We start from the raw sequence: 24,989 nt of genomic DNA, 5'->3' as shown, positions 1-24,989 counted from the left end.
GGTGGTTTATCGCTATACCAGCTCATTTCTCCTGCTCAATAGAACACAGTCCCCCAGACTGCATCTGTCTGCCTTCAAATCATCAGCACCCACATGCAGACAAACAACCACATCAACTAGCACCCTTGACACAAACTCTGCTGTGGTTCATTTGTCAAAGACTCTATGTACTAACACTGATATGTGAGATGATGTTTCCCAGCTTCCTAAGGTTTTAACTCTGTCCTTCTACCTTCACAGTCCTTGGCTCCCCTAAAGACCTGGTCACCAAAGACGTCACAGACAACAGCTTCGCTGTCTCTTGGACGGCGGCGCTCGGTAACGTGCGCTCATACCGGTTGAAGTGGAAGTCGCTGTACACGGAGGAGACAGGGGAGAAGTCCGTCCCCGGGGACGTAACGACCACTGTGCTTGAGGGGCTCACTCCGGAGACGCGCTACCAGGTCTCTGTGTACGCAGCCTACGGCAGGGGAGAGGGAGAGCCGCTTGTGGGTGCTGAGACCACAGATAGTAAGTCACTCCCTAATGTTTCCACCATACACACACTTACTGTGGGACCTCTCTCTCTCTCTCTCTCTTTCTTTCTTTCTTTTCACACCCCTGGGTCAATACTTTGTAGAAGCACCTTTGGTAGCGATTACAGCTATGACTCTTTCTGGGTCAGTCTCTAAGTGCTTTCCACACCTGGATTGTGCAACATTTGCACATTATTCTTTAAAAAATCTTCAAGCTCTGTCAAATTGGTTGTTCATCATTGCTAGATAACCATAACATGATGCAGCCACCATTATGCTTGAAATATGGAGAGTGGTACTCAGTAATGTGTTGTATTGGATTTGCCCCAAACATAACAACACTTCTTTGTTTTCAGGACAAAAAGTGAATTTCTTTGCCACATTTTTTGCAGTATTACATTAATGCTTTATTACACACAGGATGCATGTTTTGGAGAATTTGTATTCTGTACAAGCTTCCTTCTTTTCACTCTGTCAATTAGGTAAGTATTGTGGAGTAACTATAATGTTGTAGATCTATCCTCAGTTTTCTCTTATCACAGCCATTAAACTCTGTAACTGTTTTAAAGTCACCATTGTCCTCATGGTGAAATCCTTGAGTGGTTTCCCTCCTCTTCGGGCAACTGAGTTAGGAAGGACGCCTGTATCTTTGTAGTGACTGGGTGTATTGATACACCATCCAAATTGTAATGAATAACTTTGGAAAACCCCCCTGTTGGAAAACCCCCCTGTTCTTTGTGGTTGAACCTGTTTGAAATGTACTGCTCGACTGAGGGACCTTACAGATAATTGTATGTGTGAGGTACAGAGATGAGGTAGTCATTCAAAAATAATGTTAAACACTTATTGCACACATAGTGAGTCCATTCAACTTATTATGTGACTTGTTACGCACATTTTTACTCCTGAACTTATTTAGGTTTGCCATAACAATGGCGTTGAATACTTATTGGCTCAAGACATTTTAGTTTTTCATTTGTAGTTCATCTGTAAAATGACATTTGACATTATGGTGTAGTGTAGGCCAGTGACAGAAAAATCTGAATCGTATTAATTAATTTAAAGTTCAGCCTATAACACAACAAAATGTGGAAATGGTGTGTGATTACTTTCTGAAGACACTGCAGGTCATTATATAACTGGAATGTGCCTATGTAGAGCACCAGGAATGAAGATTTGGGTACAGACCTTATTTCCATAAATAAACCATGAACGTATGTCTTTCATAGCCCGTATAATCCACAAATAGAACCTAGACATGGTAAGAAAAAAAACATTAAATGACTTCACTCCTATCGCCTTCTTGGGCGTGATGTGGAAAAAGTGAGATACGGTGACAGTTACGGCTCATTCTTTGAGCTTGCAGATAACGTCACCGCTTCTGGCAGTCACCTGATCCATCTAAAAGGCCACTGAAATGCTTTTGTAATCAGGGTGACGACGTGTGTATTATATAGTATATGGCCATGACGCAATACGCCACACCTGCTACCAGTTATCAGGGGAGGTTGTGGATTCAGTTAGACACAGGAGTAGACAGTGCTTCCCCTCTCCTTGCAATACAGCAATACAGTGAGAAAAGCACATTGACGGAAACTTGCCCCGATTGGGGAATTTATCCGCTGCTTAGCGAGACAAAATGTGCTAATGGAAAAGTGTGTCGCTCCATCGTTGTGCTTATTGATTCTGGGAAGCGGGACATGTGCAATTTACACCAAAAACAACCTTCAGGCACCTCCAGAGGCTTGTATGGTTTATATCCGTGGTCACTTCACCCTGCTGGTTCCTCCACCAGAACCACAAGCTCTCTCTCTGTCTGTGCTAACAGGGCAGGTCCATTTGGGTTGAGCCACACACTGAAAACTTGGACAGGCTGCTTTTTTTCCATCCATAAAACTCCTCCCTCTGAAGTCTAGCTGTCTGAATATTTTCCTGAGCTCGTTAAGGGTTTTGACAATTCACACTTGTCCTTCCTGCACCAAAAACATACTGGGGTCATAGTATGGAAATCTGCACAGTGGGTCTGGTCAGTGTATGTTCTGACTGGGATATAAAACAATGTTTGGGTGGATCTGTGTTCACAAGCGTATGAAAACTGAACCGATACCTCAGTAAAAATCTCAGAGCTAACCAAGCATGTCAATGTTTAGATTGCCCACAAGCAGTTATGGCTTTGTACCATTTGGAAATGTCGGCAGCAATTTGGCATGCATTTCAATTCTGCTCTCTGCTCAAACTCAAACACACCATGATACCGTTATCAATCCATCAAGCATTGGTGTTTAATTTTCCTTCTTTTGTGCTCCCAGTGTCTGCAGCCGGAAAAGTTGTGGTGGTTTCCGAGGAGACGGAGAAGAGCATGAAGGTGACTTGGCAACCTGCACCCGGAAACGTTGTCAACTACCGGGTGACGTACAAGCCAGCGTCGGGAGGGCGACAGCTGGCCGCCAAGGTGCCTGGTGGTACCACCAACACCATCCTGAGACGCTTAACGCCCATGACAACCTACGACATCACGGTGCTGCCTGTGTACAAGCAGGGAGAAGGAAAAGCAAGGCAAGGAGTAGGAACCACACGTACGTTGGTTTGTCATTAACCACAACTGAACTGTGCTCTGTGCTGCTTGCGTTAGCTTAGAGGAGTCCTGTGCAGTAGCTAGTCGCTGGAGGGTTATGCAGACTTGTATCATGTACTCATCATCAATCATCATCAACTACTAAATCTACGATAGGCCAGGAGAAAATGTGTCTCCAGAGGCCGCTAAGAACTAGCATTTTACCTGTAATAATCTAATATTTAGCCTAAAGTTTAGCCTAATTTTACTTTCACTTTATAGTCATCTGTTTATATCAAATCTTCATGTTCTCTGTTCCAGTGTCACCGTACAAAGCCCCTAGAAACTTGCAGACCTCAGAGCCTGCTAGGACCAGTTTCAGAGTGACCTGGGACCCCGCTCCAGGGGAAGTCAAGGGCTACAAAGTCACTTTCCACCCCATTGGAAATGATATAGACCTGGGAGAGCTGCTGGTAGGACCCTATGACAACACTGTGGTTCTGGAGGAGCTCAGGTAGGTCTATCTTTGGAATGTAAAGTACAGTGCATTTGGAAAGTATTCAGACCCCTTGACTTTTTCCAAATTTTGTTAGGTTACAGCCTTATTCTAAAATGGAGTAAATTAAACAGGTTTCGCAAATTTTAGCTAAGTTATAAAAAATAGAAAACTGAAATATCACATTTGCATAAATATTCAGACCCTTTACTCAGTACTTTGTTGAAGCACCTTTGCCAGCGATTACAGTCTTGTTGGGTATGACGCTACAAGCTTGGCCCACCTGTATTTGGTGAGTTTCTCCCATTCTTCTCTGCAGATCGTTTCAAAATCTTGTTTCTCATGGTCTGAGAGTCCTTTAGGTGCCTTTTGGCAAACTCCAAGCAGGCTGTCATGTGCCTTTTACTGAGGAGTAGCTTCCTTCTGGTCACTCTACCGTAAAGGCCTGTTTGGTTGAGTGCTGCAGAGATGGTTATACTTCAGGAAGGTTCTCCCATCTCCACAAAGGAACTCTAGAGCTCTGTCAGAGTGACCATTGGGTTATTGGTCACCTCCCTGACCAAGGCCCTTCTCTCCCGATTGCTCAGTTTGACTGGGCGGCCAGCTCTAGGAAGAGTCTTGGTGGTTCCAAACTTCTTCCATTGAAGAATGACGGAGGCCACTGTGTTCTTGGGGACCTTCAATTTTGGCACCCTTCCCCAGCCTTGACACAATCCTGTCTCGGAGCTCTACGAACAGTTCCTTCGACCTCATGGCTTAGTTTTTGCTCTGACATGCACTATCAACTGTGGGAGCTTGTATAGACAGGCATGTGGCTTTCCAAATTATGTCCAATCAATTGAATTTACCACAGGTGGACTCCAATCAAGTTGTAGAAACATTTCAAGGATTATCAATGGAAACAGGATGAACCTGAGCTCAATTTCGAGTCTTATAGCAAAGGGTCTGAATACTTATGTAAATAAGGTATTTCTGTTTTTCCAAAAATCTGTTTTTGCTTTGTCATTATGGGGTATTGTGTATAGATTGCTGACAAATTGTTTTTATTTAATCAATTTTAGAATAAGGCTGTAAATGTAACAAAATGTGAAGAAAGTGAAGGGGTCTGAATACTTTACGAATGCACTGTATGTCAGATGGTTTGTCACAGTTACTGTATTTCCTTGCAAAGATAGAATGAGCTATGCTACTTTTGCATTATTTCGCGAGTTTGTTGTGTCCGTCTATCAGTAATTTCTCTCAGACAAACTGACAAACTTGTTGAGATGAATGAAGTGTAACTGATTTATGTTTTTTCTCATAGGGCTGGTACCAAGTACACAGTGAGTGTGTTTGGGATGTTCGAGGGGGGAGAGAGCCAGCCATTGGCTGGTGAGGAGAAGACCACTCTCTCTGACGCCCCTGAACCACCATTGTATGATGGAGGTAATGCCTCCTCTCAAACTCCTCCTACATAATTAATCATATAGCCAGCAACACCAGCCACACAGCACTTGTTACACAAGAGACTACATTGTAAAGTACTGTATTCACCTTATGCCCAGCCAATTAACAGGCACGGCAGCCATGTTGAAAAGTAAAAGGTCATGCATAAGGTGAAAATAAGTCTGTAGGAATCGTATAAACAAGCTGTGATCCATTTTATAGAGGCAAAAGTGAAACAACACATTTTCCTCAAAGAACTCAACAGCCCTACCCACTGGGCACACACTGGTTGAATCAACGTTGTTTCACCGAAATGTGTCAATGTTTTGTGATGTGGAATCAATGTGGAAAATACATTGGATTTGAAAAAAAGTCATCAACCAGTGTTGTAAACATTGAAATTAAGGCTCACCTTCAACTTAAATACATTGACTCAACCTGACTAACAGGTTTTAACATCAATCTGATTTCAACATAATCATCAAAACTATGTATACGTTGAAATTGAGTTGAAAATTCCTCATAGAAATGTAATTTTTTTTCTTCCTATATCCTATATTCAATATACTGTATATTGATTGGGTGGTTGAAATTATGTCGAATTTTATAGTTGGTTAGACATTTTATTTGGCCTTGTTTCAATGTTGATAGTAAAATGGTATGTTTGATTCAACGATACAGTTTTGCCTAACAGTGACTCCTACTGGTGTATGAAGGGTAATGCAAACAAGTCTACCATCCAGATGCCTATCCTCTATGTACACTGCTAAGCTTTGGAAACAAGCTGTGTTCAATTCAGCTGAACTATCATGTCAACACTTATCATGTCAGACACCGATCAGCTCCATACTCATTAGCGTAGACTACCTAAATAACATTGAATAGTTTAAAGTAACTCCTCTAACTTTTCTTACACAAGCTGTATGTGAAAGTACACTGACACGGAACCCAAACCGGCTGCGCGCGTGCGCCATTGTGCGCTATCGTGCATAAATGTATTTTGTCCCCCTACACCAAACGCGATCACGACACACAGGTTAAAATATCAAAACAGACTTTGAACCAATTACATTAATTTGGGGACAGGTCGAAAAGCATTAAACATGTATGGCAATTTAGCTAGTTAGCTTGCACTTGCTAGCTAATTTGTCCTATTTAGCTAACTTGCTTTTGCTAGCTAATTTGTCCTGGGATATAAACATTGAGTTGTTATTTTACCTGAAATGCACAAGGTCCTCTACTCTGGCAATTAATCCACATTTCGTCTTTCAATCACCCACGTGGGTATAACCAATGAGGAGATGGCACTTGGGTACCTGCTTCTATAAACCAATGAGGAGATGGGAGAGGCAGAACTTGCAGCGCGATCTGCGTCAGAAATAGGAATGACTTCTATTTTAGCCCTTGGCAACGCAGACGCTCGTTGGCGCGTGCGAGCAGTGTGGGTGCAATAATTGAATAACATGGATTTCTAAATGTACGACGCTCGCGCACGCGACGTGTCCGGTCGGGTCAGCATGTGAGTGTACAAAACATCAGGAACACCATCCTAAAATTGAGTTGCACCCACTTTTGCATTCAGAACAGCCTTAATTCGTCGGGGCATGGACTCTACAAGGTGTCGAAAGCGTTCCACAGGGATGCTGGCCCATGTTGACTTCAATGCTTCCCACAGTTGTGTCAAGTTGGCTAGATGTCCTTTGGGTGGTGGACCATTCTTGATACATACGGGAAACTGTTGAGCGTGAAAAACCCAGCACCATTGCAGTTCTTGACAGACTCAAACTGATGCGCCTGGCACCTACTACCATTCCCCATTCAAAGGCACTTACATTTTTTGCCTTGCCCATTCACCCTCTGAATGGCACACATACTGTACACAATCCATGCCTCAATTATCTCAAGGCTTTTTACCTGTCTCCTCCCCTTCATCTATACTGATTGAAGTGGATTTAACAGGCTATATCAGTAAGGGATCATAGCTTTCACCTGGATTCACCTGGTCAGTCTATGTCATGGAAAGAGCTTTGTTTTGTACACTCGGTGTATATTTGGAGTGCGTTTGGGGTTATGTTGGTTACATTGACATCTGATTTGCCCAACAAAGGACCCCATCGTTTCGAACCCAATGTATTTTCCACGTTAATTCCACGTCACAATAGGTTGACAAATTACATTGAAACAATGTTGATTCAACCAGTGTATGCCCAATGGGTAATAACCAATATGATTTTAAATTCCATTTTTAATCTCCCTCATCATACTTAAGAACTTATACAGTACATATATTATATGTTGTGACTTCTGCGGCCATAACCGAAGTGTGGGACATATATCACGCTGTCCATTTTTCGTTAGGAAAATCCGTTCTAATCCCTCTCCCCATAAAAACAGATGAGTTGCCCTAAATGCCTTTCCTCAAAGCTAATTGTCTCACCAAATAACAGATGTAACTACTATTCCATCTGTTGGCTGCTCGCTTTTTCATCATTTCGTCACTTTGGGTTCCTTTTTCTTTTTCTGGATCCAGCAGCAGCTAAGAGCAGCAGAATTGACAAAAAAAATGTAATCTGTTTGCAATTATAAATGTTTTACAACCTCACGGGTGTGAGCGCGCAGCACGACACAGGGCAGTGAGTGTTAGGAGAGGAAAGAGAGAGAGGAAAATGTTATGTGTTTTAAGGAAGGCTCCAGAGGCTATTCCTGACCCTCAGCTGCCTGGAAGGCCTCCTCTAATAGAGAGCAGATTCAGTGACAGACCCTGTCAGTCAGTCGCCCACGATAATATAATTTAATAGAGGAGGCAGAAAACCTCTTCTCCACCCCATTACCCCCTTCTCCTCACCCAGTACTCCTCAATTTAATCCCCCATCCTGATCCTGAAGGAGGACTGAGAGTAAGAGAGGAGAGGGGATTAGGTGCACTAAAAGAGCCTAAAGTAATCTGTACATCAGCCTCCCTCTCCTTTGAATTTTTTTTACAAGAGACAGTAATGAACATTTTTGTCTCCTGGTTTCCACTTTTAAAGTTTTTTTCTTCTTCCTGTAAATAAAAGATAACCTTCTCTTGAGTGACAGATACGTATGTGCTGCAATACACAAGTTGTAAAGCTAACGTTGAATTTATAGTGCCATTAACAGGGACTGGACGTGAATTTATTTACTTGGCGAAATATATATTGCAGTCAAAGGGCAAACATCTGGCGTGGCCAATAAATCTTCCCCTCTTGTCTCTGTCCGATAGCCTTAGATAGTTTTCTTTATTACGACTAACTATAACAGACTGTAGTCTGAACGGCACATGGTTCAGCCACTCTAGGACCCTCACACTCCGCTGGGCATCTGTTTATCTGTGGGTCGCATGGGGAGGGAAAGAGAAGTCTGTAAATCAAACATGTAACAGTGGCAGATTGCGCAATCTGTGCGTTGCTGCCGCCCCTGCGGTCTTAACGGACTGCGGACGAGTCCTTCTTCTCATCATGCAGGTGTCCGGGAACACAGCGAGAGCTGTGCCAGTGAGGAATGCACAGTAACTCTCACCAAGGAGACCCTTGTATATATCACATCAGGAGGGCTTCTTCTTCTTGTTCCCCGGGAGAGGCTGAGGAGTGGCCAGAGAAGAACACTCCTCAGACACAGAGAGCGAGAGATCATCTCGGAAGAAAAGAAGACAACCATCATATTGACACCTGGAAATGAAATGTGTGATGATGAAAATGGCTCGTAACCCTGAAAATGAATAGAAAGTGTTTTTACTGCTGGCTTGTAAAGAGACGGATATAGATGTGTTTGGGAAGTGTGTGTGATGTTCTGTGAATCCATGTCAACAAGGTCACATGTCAATGACTTCCTTTCTTTCCTACTCCTTCACTTCCCTTCTCACTCATGCATTTTGAACCCCTCTGCCCTCATAACTCCAGCTGTGTTATACCTGAAACTGCATGATAATAACTAGTGCCCCATCACTGTTCTGTACTGTCTCGCTGACCTGTAACCTCTGTCCTCTCAGATGTGGTGTGTAAGACCAAAGCCCGGGCTGATATTGTCCTGCTGGTCGATGGCTCCTGGAGTATCGGCCGTCTGAACTTTAAGACCATCCGCTCCTTCATCTCTCGCATGGTGGGAGTCTTCGACATCAGCCCTGACAGGGTCCAGATTGGTAGGTTAAACTTCAGTGTGCCTGAAGTCTCACAGGACATGCGCATTCCTGCAACCTGCTGCAGATAACACTATTATGTCTCCACTCTTTAGTCAATTTCTAGGATCATGTTGGAGGGTTATACAAGGCATCTGATCTGACAGAGGCTCTGTGTGTTTCTCTTAGGTCTGGCCCAGTACAGTGGTGACCCCAAGACTGAGTGGCACCTGAACGCCCACAGGACCAGGGCTTCCCTGCTGGAGGCTGTAGCCAACCTGCCCTACAAAGGAGGCAACACCCTCACTGGTACTGTACTCAATCTACAACCACAACCTCCATTCAGAGACTGTTGTATACCCTTAGTCCCATTTAAAGGTCTATCATGTTCAAGCTTCTATTGGCTATTTAGACGGGTAATGAAAGAAGTTCCAGGTCATAAACTTCAAAATGAAAACTGTGCCTCTGCTTTGGTTGTTGGCGGTTGAGCTGTTTGTGGGATAGCCAGAAGGTGGAGGAAATTGAATTGTATGCCCTATTATGCGAATAAAACTGAGTTGTTCCTAATAGGCTCACAATGTATTTTATCATAATCTCCTTGCTCTTTAGCTGCCTTGTTGGAAAGGCCTCCGAGAAATGATTAAACCAGATAATCAGTGTGAATAATTGTTTTTGCCCTCGTTGCAGGTCTCGCTTTAAACTACATCCTCCAGAACAATTTCAAGGAAAATGTTGGGATGAGACCCAATGCTCGTAAGATCGGAGTGCTGGTCACTGATGGCAAGTCTCAGGATGACATCATTGCCAACTCCCAGAACCTGCGTGACCAGGGCATTGAGCTGTATGCCATTGGTGAGTCTCAGCCATCGTCTCATCGTCTCAGCCATCGTTTTACCTATGCTCTATTTTGACTAGATAGGACATCTGAAGCTCCTTGTATCTATCTCAACAAAGATAACTGCCTTATTCGAGTTATCTTGAAGTACAGTGTGAATGCTCAAGTTGCCCCAGAATAATTCCTTACACACCTTTGCCATTCTCCACTTATCTTCCTCGTTAAATATCTGTAATGTATCCTCGACCTGCTCTGAGGGGATAGCTGACTTGATGTCCCCGTTTGACTCCTCCTAGGTGTGAAGAACGCTGATGAGAATGAGCTGAGGTCCATCGCCACTGACCCGGATGAGATCCACATGTACAACGTGGCTGACTTCTCCTTCCTGCTGGACATAGTGGACGACCTGACCAACAACCTCTGTAACAGCGTCAAGGGACCAGGTACATTCAGGCCGGCATTACTGTACATTCCCTGCCGTGACAGTTAAGGTGGCCGTCTAAATAGGCTATGTAGGTTATCAATCAGTCTTATTACTAATGCCTTCAAGGCTCATATTCACAGTGTCTCAGAGTAAAAGTGCTGATCTAGGATCAGTTTTGCATTTAAAATCATAATGAATAAGGGGGGGACCTGGGCCCATATTCTCAAACCATTTTAGAGTAGGAGGGCTGATCTAGGATCTGTCCATATAATTTTTATCACTATGATCTAAAAGGCTAAACTGAGCCTAGATCAGCACTCTTACTTTGAGACTCTTTGTGAATACGGGTGATGATCTCTGCAGCCAGCTGTGTTGTGTGAGGCTGTAGTTATGTAAACAGGGCTTAGGTCATGGCTAGAGGAGACCCTCAGTAGAGTAGCATGTCTGGTGCACCAGGGGAGACAACACAAGGAGCTGAAGGCCAGCCAACCACTGGAAATAATTTAGAATCTAAAGCCCTCCTTTCCCCACTGATAGTTTATTTTTTCCTCTCTAAAATTAGAAATAGTCTGCTCCTTAATCAAATTCAAAAGATGTAACTGAATACTATGTAGGGTACATTTTTTAGGAAAGGCTTAGACTGTCTATATGTCTGTCTCCTGGATTTTCTGCTAGGGAGCTGTTTCCATATCTGAGAAGGATGCAATGAGATCCTATGCTTAGGGTCGACCCCCCTCTTTTCCCTGATAGGTGGTGGCCCCGATGCGCCCACTGACCTGGTGACCTCGGAGGTGACCCACTACTCGTTCCGTGCCAGCTGGACAGGCCCTGAAGGTCCGGTGGAGAAGTACCGTGTGGAGTACATGACCTTGTCTGGACGCCCTCAGAAGGTTAGTACCCCTAACGTCCACCCGACCGGTAACCACGACCAACCCCAAACTCCTCTGCCGATCCCCCTCGATCAGCCTCCCAAACCCGTCTCACTCCAACCCTGGGCCTGAGGATGGAAGCAAGTTGTAGTAAAGCCTATGTTCTGTGACTTACTTGGCTGAATAAAGATTAAAGAGATTACATTAGAATTCATACTTACCCCACACCTAACTTTGACTGCAGGGTATTGGCTCCAGTGTGCTAGAATGGGGTAAGCTAGCTGCTAGATCCACTTCCAACTCCTTAGACTCCAATTTCATTTAAAAAGTGTTTTAGTCCAGCTCTCATGGTTTGGTGAGGCAGTGGTCTAGTATGTGATCTATGTTGTTTTTGTGTTTGGCTCTTATAAATAGAAACGCACACTGGGTTGAAACCGGTAGAGTTTGGTCAGAGTTCTACAACTTAATTTGTGGTTCAATTGAAACCAGATGCATCAACACAGGAAACACTTATAGCTGTAGTTTGTTGTATTGTTTGTCTTGTTTGTCCGCCAATAGAAACAAACCTTTCCAATGCAAGTGAATGGGTTACGTAAAATAGACATTCCAAGTCATTCTCCATATTCATGCTGTGTTCGCCTGGTTCATGTGCACTCTTGTTGTCTGATTGTAGATGTTTGTTGATGGCTCAGTGACCACAGCCATGCTGCCCAACCTGAACCCTCTGACTGAGTATCTGGTCAACGTCTACTCTGTCATCGGAGAGGAGAGCAGCGATCCGCTGAAGGGGACTGAAACCACCTGTGAGTCTTAATTTGTTTTTCTGTGTTATTCTTTGATCCTCTATACCCCCCCCCCCCCCCCCAGCACTACACAGCTGATTCAAATAACCAACTCATCATTAAGTTTTGATTATTTGAATCAGCTGTATTGTGCTCGGGCAAAAAAACAGTCCAGGACTGAGTTTGAGAAACCCTGCACTATACTGTACCTGTCCATTACTGTGCTTCAACATACCTGTGTCCCAAACGTAATCCCTGTGGGATCAACTAATGGACATCTTTGGGACTGTAAAACAAACATTCTTCCAGTATATTTAGCACACCCTGTTCCTGTGATGCTTGTGTGGTCCCTGTGTTCAACATTAAAGAAAGAACAAAACCGTTTTGTTTATGATACCATATGAGGCTTAAAGACAGCATCATTGTAATAACAAAGATATATATATATGCTCCCACTCACTCTCTGCAGCGAGAATTAAGTGTTTCTTTAACATCGTTCTTCAGCTTTACTTTATTTGTCCTCTAGAATAGCGTGATTTTACGAAGCAAGTCATTTCTCCATAAAAGCGGCCATAAAATAACTCATTGTTTAGTTCTCACCACATGAAATCTGCATGGCTGCGTCTCACTGTGAACATGCCGTTTTGGATGGTATTGTGTGTGTTTGTGTGGAGGTGTATTTAGAATCTAACAGTGTTCAACTCTCCCTGTTTCCCTGTCCAGTGCCCCTCAGCGCGGTGAGGAAGATGACCATCTACGAGGAGCGTCCCACCACCATGAGGGTGAAGTGGGAGGAGGCAGTGGGCGCCACGGGCTACATGCTGCTCTACAGTGCCATCAATGCCACCGAGCCCTCTGTGGACAAAGAGGTGAGAAGGCCGGGCCAGATAGAGAGAGAGAGAGAGAGAGAGAGAGAGAGAGGGAGGTCTGGCTGGGACTCCAGGCTAGACCAGCTGTGGAACTGACACAGTCAAAGTCTCCACTACACACACACGTACACACGCACACGCACACGCACACACACACACACACACGCACACGCACGCACACGCACACGCACACGCACACGCACACGCACACGCACACGCACACGCACACGCACACACACGCACACGCACACGCACACGCACACACACACACACACACACACACACACACACACACACACACACACACACACACACACACACACACACACAGCCAATGACCAAATACACCGGTACCCTGCCAATGTCTCCTGACAGCATGCCGATGTCACAGAGCAGTGATGAGTTACAAAGTGAGCCGTGTTTTAACTCTCGTTTTACGGACGCCGAGTCAACAAAACACACAATTATTGAGACTCAGAGGGATGTGAGGATTATTAGCTTACTGTGGCAGGATATTAGTCCCGGAGGTGTCAAATCCAGAGGGTAAGATCGTCTGTAGTATTGGCAACACTTAGATTGTTTCAGCACACTGGACACCACCAAAGATTTGTAATCTGTTCATCTAAACTGCCTGTCTGAATAACAGTAAGCCTTGTAAACTAAGGTTTGTTCCGTTATGGTCCTCCCCTGCAGATAAGAGTTGGAGAGGACACGACTGATGTCCAGCTGGTGCAGCTGATCCCCAACACGGCTTACACTCTGTCCATCTTCGCCCTGCATGGAGAGTCAGCCAGCGACCCCCTCACCAAGCAAGGAGTCACACGTACGTGCAGTGAAGAATTCCTCTACATTCACATTCATGTTCATGTTTTACTCTCTGTGCTTCATGGACGGTAAAGGACGACAGGTCCTTACTCCTACAGAGTAAACCATGGCTCCTCACTACCAAGTTTATGGAACTAAAGTGATTAAAGGAATAAAATATGGAATTTAGTAATCCTCATCTTTCTGTCCCTCTGTCCCCACCATAGTGCCCATGCCCCCTGCTGGAGAGCTGAGGGTCAGAGACGTTACCCACAGCGCCCTGAAGATGAACTGGGACGCAGCACCTGGAGCCGTCCTCAAATACATCATCACCTACAAGCCTGACGAGGGAGAAGCCAAAGAGGTGAGACTCAATGGTCACAATACATCTGTTGGACACAGACAGTAGTGAAAGCAATACTCTTCACCCTGGGGCTGAAGTATAGGCCTAGCAAGCCCATCTACTGGTGACAGCAGAAACCAGCTCCTGTGCTTAGCCCGTTCTCTGTTTATGCCATAATAAGCCATGATAGTGATCCTGGAGAGAGCTAGCAGATTGATACTTTTTACAGATCATTTGAGGTATGACATTAGACAGCATAATGGGAAAAGCAGCTGGTGAGAGGGGTATGCAGGGGACCTCTGGGGCTTTGCTATTGGACCGGGTACCTGGTGGAATGATCACACCACTGTCGGCAGGAGATGGGGAGAGCAGGTCCCTGCCCCGCATCCTGGGGTATAAATCACATGGCGGTGCGCAAATCACATGTCCCTCCATTGGACTTAAGAGATGAAAAGCACATCCACTCGTCTGATTGGGATGCTGTGGCAGCGGTGGAGGGGAGGGGAGCGGTGGCTAACCTCATGCCCAGAAAGTGGCAGCGTTCTGGGCTAGCTGATGGATGATGACGCAGGCCTGAATTAGCAGTTCCAGCTCTGTTCCTGACACTGAGAAAACAGGAAGGGCTATTCTTCTGCATCCAAGAAAGAGCGTTTGCTGTGGATTTATGATCCAGAGCCCCTCGCAAAGAAGTTTCTCCCCGAACAACTCTGAATGCAAAAACAATAAGCCTAAAGAAAGACAGAGATTTCGGAATGGCGTGATCATGAGATTCCAGCAGTGGTGGAAAAAGTACTCACTTGTCATACTTGAGTAAAAGTAAAGATACCTTAATAGAAAATGACTCAAGTAAAAGTGAAAGTCACCCAGTAAAATACTACTTGAGTAAAAGTCAAAAATTATTTGGTTTTAAATATACTTAAGTATCAAAAGTAAAAGTATGAATAATTTAAAATTCCTTATATTATGCAAACCAGACGGCACAATTTGTATTAATTTTTTATTTATTTACAGATAGCCAGGGGCACACTCCAACACTCAGACATCATTTAAAAACAAAGCATTTATGTTTAGTGAGTCTGCCAGATCAGAGGCAGTAGGGATGACCAGGGATGTTCTCCTGATAAGTGTGCGAATTGGACCATTTTCTATCCTGCTTAACATTCAAAATGTAATGAGTACTTTTGGGTGTCAGGGAAAATGTATAGAGTAAAAAGTACATCATTTTCTTTACCAATGCAGTGAAGTAAAAGATGTCAAAAATATAAATACTAAAGCAAAGTACAGATGCCCCCAAAAAGTTGTACTTTAATGTATTTTTATTTAAGTACTTTACACCACTGGATTCCAGAGGCATGAAAAGCAATGGAGAAGTTAATGGTGCATTATGAAGAAACAAAAACATACTACTGCTTCTACTTTGACAGAATATTTGTTTTGTTCATTGTTTATCCCTCTCCACCTCTGGATGTGCTGAGAATTTAAACATTTCCTGTGAAGGAAGTGAAGTTTACAGACTGTCTCGCCGGATGTTTACAAGGTCGCCCAGAGTTCTCTCACAGATTCTTTGGAACTCATCATTGAGACCAGAATGAGACTTTGGAAGCCATTCAACGTGGCCTTGATGATGACATTATTACTCATTATTACTAACCCTAACCCTTCATTTACAAAAAAAAGTAGTCATTCAGCTGTTGATACAAGCACGCTTTAAAACCTAATATCTGTGACACAAAGAAGCTTAATTTTAACAAGGATGTTTTCTTGGTCTGCAGCTTGAAGTGGGAGGAGGCGTGACCGCCAAAGCCCTGGACAACCTCATCTCTCAGACTGAGTATGACCTTGCTGTTACACCCATCTACGACGAGGGAGCTGGCAACCCCATGCTCAACACAGCCATCACAGGTACAGTACAGTTACACAGCTTAGTACAGGGTTAACACACTGGGGTTACACTCCATGGAAGTCCTACTCACTACTATACAGTAGGTAAGACCTGACCAGGAAAAATATTATTGATGGCATGGCAATCTCACCAATATCATTTTCCCTTTCTTCTGTCTAGATGTTGTTCCTGCTCCTAAGAACCTGCGTTTCTCTGAGGTGACCCAGACCAGCTTCAGAGCCCACTGGGACTATGGGGCCCCTGATGTGGCCCTCTACCGTATCGGCTGGACCAAGAAGGGAGAAACCAACTTCCAATATGTAAGAGCACTAGTATTACTGGTTCTCATCTTTTAATATTCAACAAAACATTAGGCAACAAATGTCAACAAACCCTTACAAGCAAAGCAATTGATGGCTTTGGGTAGTTTAAAGTCTTACGGGTGTTCTAGCTCCTTAAGGTCCATCGTGTTGTGTCTCCCAGGCCATCCTGAACAGTGATGAGACCAGTAATGTGTTGGAGAACCTAGAGCCAGACACTCTGTACGACGTGTCCGTCACCGCCATCTACCCTGACGAGTCTGAGAGTGAAGACCTGCTTGGCAGCCAGAGAACATGTAAGACAAGTCCATCATCTAATCTAATGCCATCACAATACATCAATCAAGATACATCGTTGTAGATTCCCATCAATGCCTGATGAGATTTACTAATAAGAGCTCATTATATTTCTGTTTCTCTCTCCAGTGTCCAAGGTCATCATCACGCCTGGTAAGTTTGTTTGTTGCAATCAAGCAAAACCCATACAGCACTCCGAGAGAGCATGCATTTGAATCAAATACATTCCATTTTGTTCAGCAAATTTTACACAGGTGATCACTATCCAGAAGGTAAAATGTGAAGATGATCTGTTTTGGTTGGATGTGTGTTTAAGTGGTTGTTTATGTTGTTGTGTTCGTTCCCAGCCCCCACAGGCCCTCCCCAGAACCTGCAGGTGTTCAATGCCACCACCACCACTCTGACCGTCAAGTGGGACCACGCCCCTGGTCGTGTCCAGACCTACAAGATCACATATGTCCCCACCGCCGGAGGCAAGACCCAGTCGGTAAGAACCAGTCAGTAGCCACATGGCTCAGCTTAAGCATCACAGTCCCAAGTCCCATGCCTTTCATAGTGCTAACGTCATTGTTTAATTCTAACCATCCTCTGGATGATGAAAGGAAAAGGAACACTTTGAGGATCATGTCCATGGAGGCCTTGTAGCACGACACACAATCACCTGGTTCGTGTGATAGAAAGATCATATAAACCTATGAGAGTCTCCCACCGAAATCCCCCCAGTAAAACATCAAGATGACAGGGTACATTTTAGGAGCACATGTGGGTCAGGGACATTGACCAGAGCCTCAGGGGAGTGAGTGTTATCAGTGAGGAAAGAGGGAGAGGTGGAGGACAGGGGAGAGATGGAATGCCTGGGCTCAGCCGGGTTGTGTGTGTGTGGGTGGATGTGTGTGTGTTTGTCTGCATGTGTGTGTTTATGTAACAGGACGGGAGTGTGGTACCAGGGGTCGTTGACCTCAGACTGTTACAGGGTTACACAATGCTGTCTGACCTTGCTGCTGCTCCACTAGAGCTGGATAGTAGTTTAGTCAGACAGGCTTTTTTCATCAGGCCAGATGTTTAGGCGCTTAGAGTTTGCGTGATGTAAACGCACACAAAGAGAGAGAGATACAGTAAATGGATGGAGGCAGTTTGAGATGTTTCCTCTCTCGTTTCAGACTTGTCTGTAATGTATGATAGGTCTGCCATGTTGGAGTTCAAGGGTAGCTAGCGTAATGTCAGTTATTTGTCCATTCAGAGTTTCCATTGCAATGCGAGATGGAATGTTTTCCATTTCTTAATTAGAGGAGGGGAAACCTAGTTCTGTCCAGCGGCCATCCGTCCACCGGTTTCTGCGATGATGTCACACGCTAAACGTTGAGGCATTGTTGAAAAGCTGGAAGCTAATGAGCCAAGCTCAGCCAAGTGTTTCTGGTTCACTGACAGCTTTTCAACAAGTATGGAGAGCTCAGGAGGCCGCGCTTTGTTTCATTTGTGACAACAGGTCTGTGTAGGAAATGGGAGACACACGCTCCATGCTTGTGTACAAGGAAAATTGTCTTGGTGCCAAATAACATGACTTCCATCATACAGTTTCCCATTGCCTGCTGATAAGCGTTTTCCCCAGGCAGCACAAAGCTTAACTTGAAAACCCACACTCACGCACGCACACAGAGTTTACTGAGTCAGCCGTCTCTGTGAGGCGATGCAACCCAGAAGTGTTCCTTTCAATACAGCGTCTCCCTGGTAAAAAATAAATAAACGATGCACTAAATTCACCACTCATACCTCTAAGACAACACATCCCGCTGGAGAATAGATTTACCTTGGCTCTTACAATAACAAAGTGCAAAAATGCTCGCTGCATCCTCAGACAAAAACATTGACAGTCTGCTATTGCTCAACCCGAATTCTTTCGATCAAGTTGCTGACACTGACAGAAAACTGTCAAGGGAGAGAAGATAGAATCAGAGGCATCCACATCCAATGAGAAAATAAGTATTTTTTTCCTGTTCATGTCTTCTGAGGCCACGCTGAAGAAATTATTTGATGCATTTGTAATCTGAAGGGAATATAAGAACCATTCATGTTTGATCCAATCATTTTAAAATGAGTCAGCCCTTAGGCCCTTAGTGCAATCATTGACCAGGTGAGAACAGTCATTTGAATCTGTCTTCATCCCCCAACAGACGCAGATCGGAGGGAAGAAGAACACGGTGCTTCTTCCCAAGCTGACCCCTGACACTCCCTACTCCATCACCGTTGCAGCCATCTACGGCAGCGGGGAGAGCAAGGACATCTCTGGCAACGGAAAGACAAGTGAGTGACCTTGCTGTGGCCTGTCGAAGGCCTTCGTGATTACATCATGTTCCCTTTTGGCCTCTCAGCTGCACCTTCCCTCCTTCAGGGAACCCGTGTTACATTTGATACCTAGATGAAGATGTTAAAGATGCCCTAAATACTGTCTTTGTAAAACATAGATTCACACCTACCATATGCCACGTCTGTACCTCCACATGCATTTGAACATCAGAACCTCAGGGTTCTCATTCCACATAGTATGAATCCTATGGCCTCCCTTCTCTCTCTCCAGAGCCTCTGGGAGGAGTGAGGAACCTCCAGGTCACTGACCCCACCACCAGCACCCTGAACGTCCAATGGGAGGCTGCCGAGGGCAACGTCCGCCAGTACAAGATCTACTATGTACCTGCTGCTGGAGGAGCTGAGGATGTGGTAGGCTGAGCCACCTCTAACCAATCACTACTGAATTTCACTATGGAATGCACACACATCCGTTATCAAATCCATGATCTACTGCTAAAAGAATACTACACTGATACTTGGCATATTCACTCAGTCAAACACACATGCAGAAATACTGTTCCTTTACCAGATGTTTTATATCAGATCAGCTCTGTGTAGCTAGTGTGACTGTTGTGTGGGTATGTGTATTTACAGTCCCAGGTCTCTGGTACTACCACCAACACTGTGCTGAAGAACCTGATGTCTGACACCCTCTACACCGTCACTGTGGTCCCTGTCTACCCCGCTGGAGAGGGCAAACGCATGTCTGAGAACGGCAAGACACGTGAGTCCACATACAGGTTTACTGTGAGGATGGTTCATGTTCTGTAGTACAGCTTCAACAACCCTTTTCTCATGGTAATTGTCATGCTATACCATGGTCACTGGAATATAATGAAGAACCGGTGTTCAATACGACATGATTATATTTCTACCATTATTAGTTCAGACTTTCCTGAGGAGAAGATTGTACAGTATGCTAAGGCTACAATATCAGATTACGAGTTGGGAGTTTGTTTCGTCGTTCTTTGAGAGCTGGCTTATCTGTAGAGCATACACTCCCGGGCCTTGTATTGGCTTGCTTACTCCTTATGCCAGTAAACTCTTGGATGTGCCCAAAATATGTCCCAGTCTTATTGTACCTGAATTGTCCTCGTAAAATAAGCCAACCCCTTTTATATCTGAAGGCAATGCCAAAAATATCGAACATGGTTTGTTTCTCATCTGAAATATCCACTTCAATGCTTGATAGAGGGATTCACTGTAGACACTATATTTAGTTTTCCTTTCCATTTTGAACACTTTCTCCCACAATTATAAGGCTGGGCCTCCCCTCAGTATGACTCAATCTTTAGTGGTCTGATTGCACAGCAAAGGAATTCCTCTGCGTTGGCAACACTAGTCGTGTCTCCAGCCTTACGGTAACGGGGTCCGTTTATGGGGTGTAATGCCTGGTTGTGGTGGTGGTAGCACAGCGGGGGGGGGGCTGGCATGACGTCTTTTTTCGACATTCAACTCAGCAGTCTTCTCTAGACTGGTTATATTTCTGCCATTACTGTTACTGGAACCCTTATCCCCCCCCCCCCCCCCCCCCCCCCCCCCATCAGAACGTATCCCAGGGTACACCGGGCAATAATAGTGTTGAAGTTTTTGATCTCTATCAGAAGTGTGGGACTCTACATCTGCATTCTCCATTCTCAGTGTAATCTATGTCTCTTCAGGCAGTCTGACAAATGTTATTAATCAAACTTAACAGATACATTTTACCGTGGCCTTGGGTCATCTCGTTCAATTTCAGGGATTGATGTATTGCTCTGACAGAAGCTATCGATATGGACTACCTGTTGATGATGTGCTTTCAGGGTGAAGTCCTTTCATTCTGGCCAATACTGTCTGGTCTCTAAGTAAAGAAGCTTGCCATGTACTTCCCACTCTGTCTTTATGAGGGTACATTGCTGAGTGGTACAAAGACTGGAAACATCTGCTTTAGTTTTAAAGGCAATTTTCAGGGGGCTACAGACCTTCTCTCCTCTTCTTCTGAGCAACCGTTAGCTACTGTAGGTACCCTAGTGTTGTTTACTGAAGGTGTACAGTGTAAAGCTGATGTATGTTTAGAGCAGAGTCTGTGTGGTATTGAAGACTGGCCAACTATGTTGTGTTTTGCTGCAGTTTTAATGGTTGAGTCAACTAGTATGTATTGTACACAGGCCCAGTGAAAGCTTTGATGGCTTCAAGGCGAACATTCCCTAGTGTCTCATTCAGGCACCAATAAATCTTTAGTCAGACTCTCTAATTGATGTTTTCAGCTGCTGTTCTCAACCCAACTCTCTTATTTTCCCCCTCTCCCCTGTCCCTCTATCCGTCCCTCCATCTCTGTGTCTCTCTCTATAGTGGAGCGTATTCCAGTGAGGAACATCCAAGTCTTCAGCCCCACCACTAACACCCTGAACGTACGCTGGGAGCCTGCCTCTGGCGAGGTCGTGCAGTACAGGGTTGTCTACGCCCCCCTGAGCGGCACCAAGCCCTCCGAGTCGGTGAGTCACCGCCAAGGAGACCCACAGGGCCTCTGATTGACCCCGCCCCAGGTCAGAGGTCAAATGTTAGAGTCCAGGGACTTGGGGTGTGTGCAAGGGTGGCCGAGTCCAACGCTTCAGTTCATTTGCAGCACTACAGCTCTTTGTGAAGGAACGGAACGGAGCAACATCAACCTCAACCTCGCCCCTGACTTACTGTTAGTTAAAGAAAGCTCTCTCTGTCTGTGCTCCACATGGACTGTCTCTCTGGTGGCAGTTTTATTTAACAGTCTAGTACTGGTTTAAGGCGAGCTGTTCATGTTTATTAATTAAAACAGGAAACCCCGTCTGGGCTTTTCCCCTCCTTATCTGGCATGGCTGTGCCCACCTCTCTGGAGTTATGAAGTATGTATGGAGAAGCCCCACAAACAACTAATAGAGTGTTACTTGACACTGCGCAAACAGCCACATCTGTGAGAAGCATTGAGACACTGAGACCCTGTTTTTATTTAAAGTCAAAGAACATTAGTTCTTTGAAGAGTGATGCCGTTCCATTTTATTGATAGCTAGAGGTGCTCTCGTTTTTTTTATAAAGTCATCACATTTTGTTTCTTGGGGAATATTTTGATGGACTCAGGGCTGGGCTTTTCCAGTGCCAGAGCCAGCTTTCCAGGTCAGCATGTGGCCAGTGTCATGATCTACCATCAAATTGAACACTGGGATATTTGGTGTATGCTTAACCAGATTAGGAAAGCAGCTTTGTAATATTGGGTTTACCTCGAGAGGAATATGTCGCTATTAAACCCAGAGCAGAGACCGAAGTAATGGTTTGATAGCGCTCGTTAAAAACAGTCATGTGAAGCAGAGAGATAAAAAAAAGCACACATTGAGCATGATGCAATGGTGCTTTGGGTCAGAAGTGAGAGTGAAACCAGATGGCTGTGGACAGGACTCCTGTATATTTTGTATAGTATGGGACATGGCAGGTAGATGAGAAGAGATTAGTTTCCCTTTGAGATCATGTTGGCAAGACACAGACAAGTGGGGTCTGGTATCCAGTATGGGTGAACTAACACAGACACACGCAGGCGACTGATAGTCAGTCAGATAGGTCATAAGAGCCAGGCGGCTGTAAGCAACTGTCACCACATTACGTTAGTTACTCAGTGTGTTATTTCCCTGACCATCTGGATGGGTCCTACATCATTGACATCATACTTTTGTTCCTCCTTTCAGTGAGCACTGAGCAGTGACAACACAAGAGGTTGTTGAGTGAGGTGAGGACGAGCTGTCAGGGTTGTCACATGAAACAGCTGTCAGGCTGGGAGGGTCATAGCTGCTAGGACCATGCGGGTCATAACAGCATAATGGCATGCTTGTTGTTTTCCCCATACAGCTGACACATTTTTAAAACAGGAAGGACTCCTCCCCGATCTGGATATTGCAGTGTAGGCTAGCCTAACTGATCACTGTTCTTCTACAGATCTCCTTGATATTTCTGTTCATTCTAGTCCTGATCAGTGTTTTTCCAGTTTTCAGAATCAAACATGTGGGTATGAGGGTAGTAATTTGATTGAATCCATCCCCCTGTAAGGCCTGCTGTTTGCTTCATCCTCCCATTGGGCCCAGTCCTTCAGCATTGACTCCTGTGTCTCTGTCCTCTCTGTCCCTATTCAGGTCCTGGTTCCTGGGACATCCACCACCATCCTGCTAGAGCAGCTGGTCCCAGACACGTCCTACAATGTGGGAGTGGTCGCCATCTATACTGACGGAGAAGGACCGCCGGCCGAAGACAACGGCAAAACACGTAAGATCCACTAAATCATACATAAGATCCTGTGGCCTTTACAGGTTTATCCACGTTCACCTACTCGCTTGATATCGTGCTAACTTCCTTATTATCCCGGTCCCAGTTCCCCGCAGTGGCCCAAGGAACATGCGTGTGTTTGATGCCACCACCAGCTCTCTGACTGTGGCATGGGAACATGCTGAAGGTCCAGTGCAGCAGTACAAGATCACCTACGCCCCCACCACTGGAGACCCCATTGAGGAGCACGTAAGCACCCATATTGCTGATTTGTCTAATGAAATTCTCATCAAACACCACCAAAGTTGTATGTGGCCCAAGGCACGTGTGGCCCAAAGTCCTTATTTATCCTCTGGTTGAAGTAACTGTAGTTTCAAATAGTCATGCAGTGTCCTGCCTGTGTGTCCTGTAGACTATGGTTCCTGGGAACAGAAATACTGTCATCCTGCCCAACCTGGATCCAGACACTCCCTATAAGATCAACGTGCAGGCCATCTACCTTGATGGACCAGGAGGAGATCTGGATGGAGACGGACACACAGGTATGCTAGCACATTGTATGCTTGGTCCTCTATGCAACATGATAGAATAGCAGACCCACACGGCGCTCCACAAACGCACAGTTATTACATACTGGAAGTCATAGTCGCACGCACGCACACACACACACGCACGCACGCACACAAACACACACACACACATACACACACACACACACACACACACACACACACACACACACACACACACACACACACACACACACACACACACACACGCACACATACAGTACAAAGTTAATGGAGAGAAAGAATTACCAGTAGAGGGGTTTTATAAACTCAGACACTGATTATTATCCTAGATCTAAGAAACAATAGAAACGGCATGACTTGGCTTCAGCTCAGACTGCTTGTTTGTGCCAGAGACGTGAACTGGCTGTCCTCCAATGGGAGATCTCATACGGGAGCTGCCCAATACCCAGTCGCATTTCCCCTAACAAATTACACCACATCAAAGCAAATACATGGCTTAGGATCGCATGGCTATGATATTCATGTTCAAAGCGTTTAAATATGTTGTTAATATGTTTTGAATGTCTGTGTTTCCTTCCCCACAGTTGGCATGCTGGGGCCTCAGAACCTGAGAGTGTCAGATGAGTGGTACACTCGCTTCAGAGTGTCCTGGGACCCCGCCCCCTCCAGAGTGGTGGGCTACAAACTGGTCTACTCACCTGCAGGTCAGATAGCTACTGTTCTATTCTATTCAGCCGTGAAAGAACATTGTCTGACGACAAATCACTTGACTTGCTTAATATACCTATCCTGCTAAAGAAGAAAGTGACATATCTTTTGAAGATGTGATTGCTTGCCTGCTGTTATTGACCTGGAGTGTCCCTGTCTGTGCTTGAAGGTACTGATCAGACCATGGAGACTTTCGTTGGAGATGTGACCACCTACCAGCTGCACAACCTGCAGCCAGGAACCACCTATGACCTCAAGGTGTTGGCCCAGTATGACGCTGGCCTTAGCGGACCTCTCATTGGACAAGGAACCACATGTAAGTGATTGATTGGTTGTTTGATTGTTTTGGCTGATCAAATGGTTGATTGATTGGTTAGTTGATTGATTGACTGTTCCTGTCTTTCACAGTGTACCTGAACATCACTGACCTGACCACCTACAATGTTGGTTATGACACCTTCTGCATGAGATGGACCCCGCACAGGGCTGCCACTTCCTACAGACTCAAACTGAATCCCTTCGACTGTAAGTACTATTCCTGGCTGGGAGCCAGACGAGGCTGGTGGGAGGAACTATAGGAGGACAGGCTTATT

At 45.0% G+C, this 24,989-nt stretch overlaps 1 protein-coding gene across 1 annotated transcript in view; it reads left to right on the top strand.

Moving 5' to 3' along the window:
* Window positions 1–24,989, top strand: part of LOC120023418 (collagen alpha-1(XII) chain-like) — a 69,851-nt gene that overhangs the window by 24,603 nt on the left and 20,259 nt on the right. The window contains exons 13-40 of the mRNA XM_038967437.1: window positions 241–510; window positions 2,825–3,091; window positions 3,391–3,583; window positions 4,869–4,990; window positions 8,999–9,148; window positions 9,314–9,433; window positions 9,812–9,976; window positions 10,256–10,402; window positions 11,134–11,273; window positions 11,926–12,055; window positions 12,758–12,903; window positions 13,597–13,726; window positions 13,935–14,071; window positions 15,823–15,952; window positions 16,113–16,252; window positions 16,416–16,548; window positions 16,679–16,702; window positions 16,897–17,036; window positions 18,721–18,850; window positions 19,125–19,264; window positions 19,490–19,619; window positions 21,227–21,369; window positions 23,026–23,155; window positions 23,262–23,404; window positions 23,568–23,697; window positions 24,273–24,392; window positions 24,566–24,712; window positions 24,805–24,921. Coding sequence (XP_038823365.1) covers window positions 241–510; window positions 2,825–3,091; window positions 3,391–3,583; window positions 4,869–4,990; window positions 8,999–9,148; window positions 9,314–9,433; window positions 9,812–9,976; window positions 10,256–10,402; window positions 11,134–11,273; window positions 11,926–12,055; window positions 12,758–12,903; window positions 13,597–13,726; window positions 13,935–14,071; window positions 15,823–15,952; window positions 16,113–16,252; window positions 16,416–16,548; window positions 16,679–16,702; window positions 16,897–17,036; window positions 18,721–18,850; window positions 19,125–19,264; window positions 19,490–19,619; window positions 21,227–21,369; window positions 23,026–23,155; window positions 23,262–23,404; window positions 23,568–23,697; window positions 24,273–24,392; window positions 24,566–24,712; window positions 24,805–24,921 — 4,014 coding nt within the window. The remainder of the gene's footprint in view (window positions 1–240; window positions 511–2,824; window positions 3,092–3,390; window positions 3,584–4,868; window positions 4,991–8,998; window positions 9,149–9,313; window positions 9,434–9,811; window positions 9,977–10,255; window positions 10,403–11,133; window positions 11,274–11,925; window positions 12,056–12,757; window positions 12,904–13,596; window positions 13,727–13,934; window positions 14,072–15,822; window positions 15,953–16,112; window positions 16,253–16,415; window positions 16,549–16,678; window positions 16,703–16,896; window positions 17,037–18,720; window positions 18,851–19,124; window positions 19,265–19,489; window positions 19,620–21,226; window positions 21,370–23,025; window positions 23,156–23,261; window positions 23,405–23,567; window positions 23,698–24,272; window positions 24,393–24,565; window positions 24,713–24,804; window positions 24,922–24,989) is intronic.

Source organism: Salvelinus namaycush, chromosome 28, assembly GCF_016432855.1.
Source record: "Salvelinus namaycush isolate Seneca chromosome 28, SaNama_1.0, whole genome shotgun sequence".
Lineage (NCBI taxonomy): Eukaryota > Metazoa > Chordata > Actinopteri > Salmoniformes > Salmonidae > Salvelinus > Salvelinus namaycush.
Note: the sequence above shows the minus strand (reverse complement) of the source record. Positions and strands in the feature narration are given on the sequence as shown.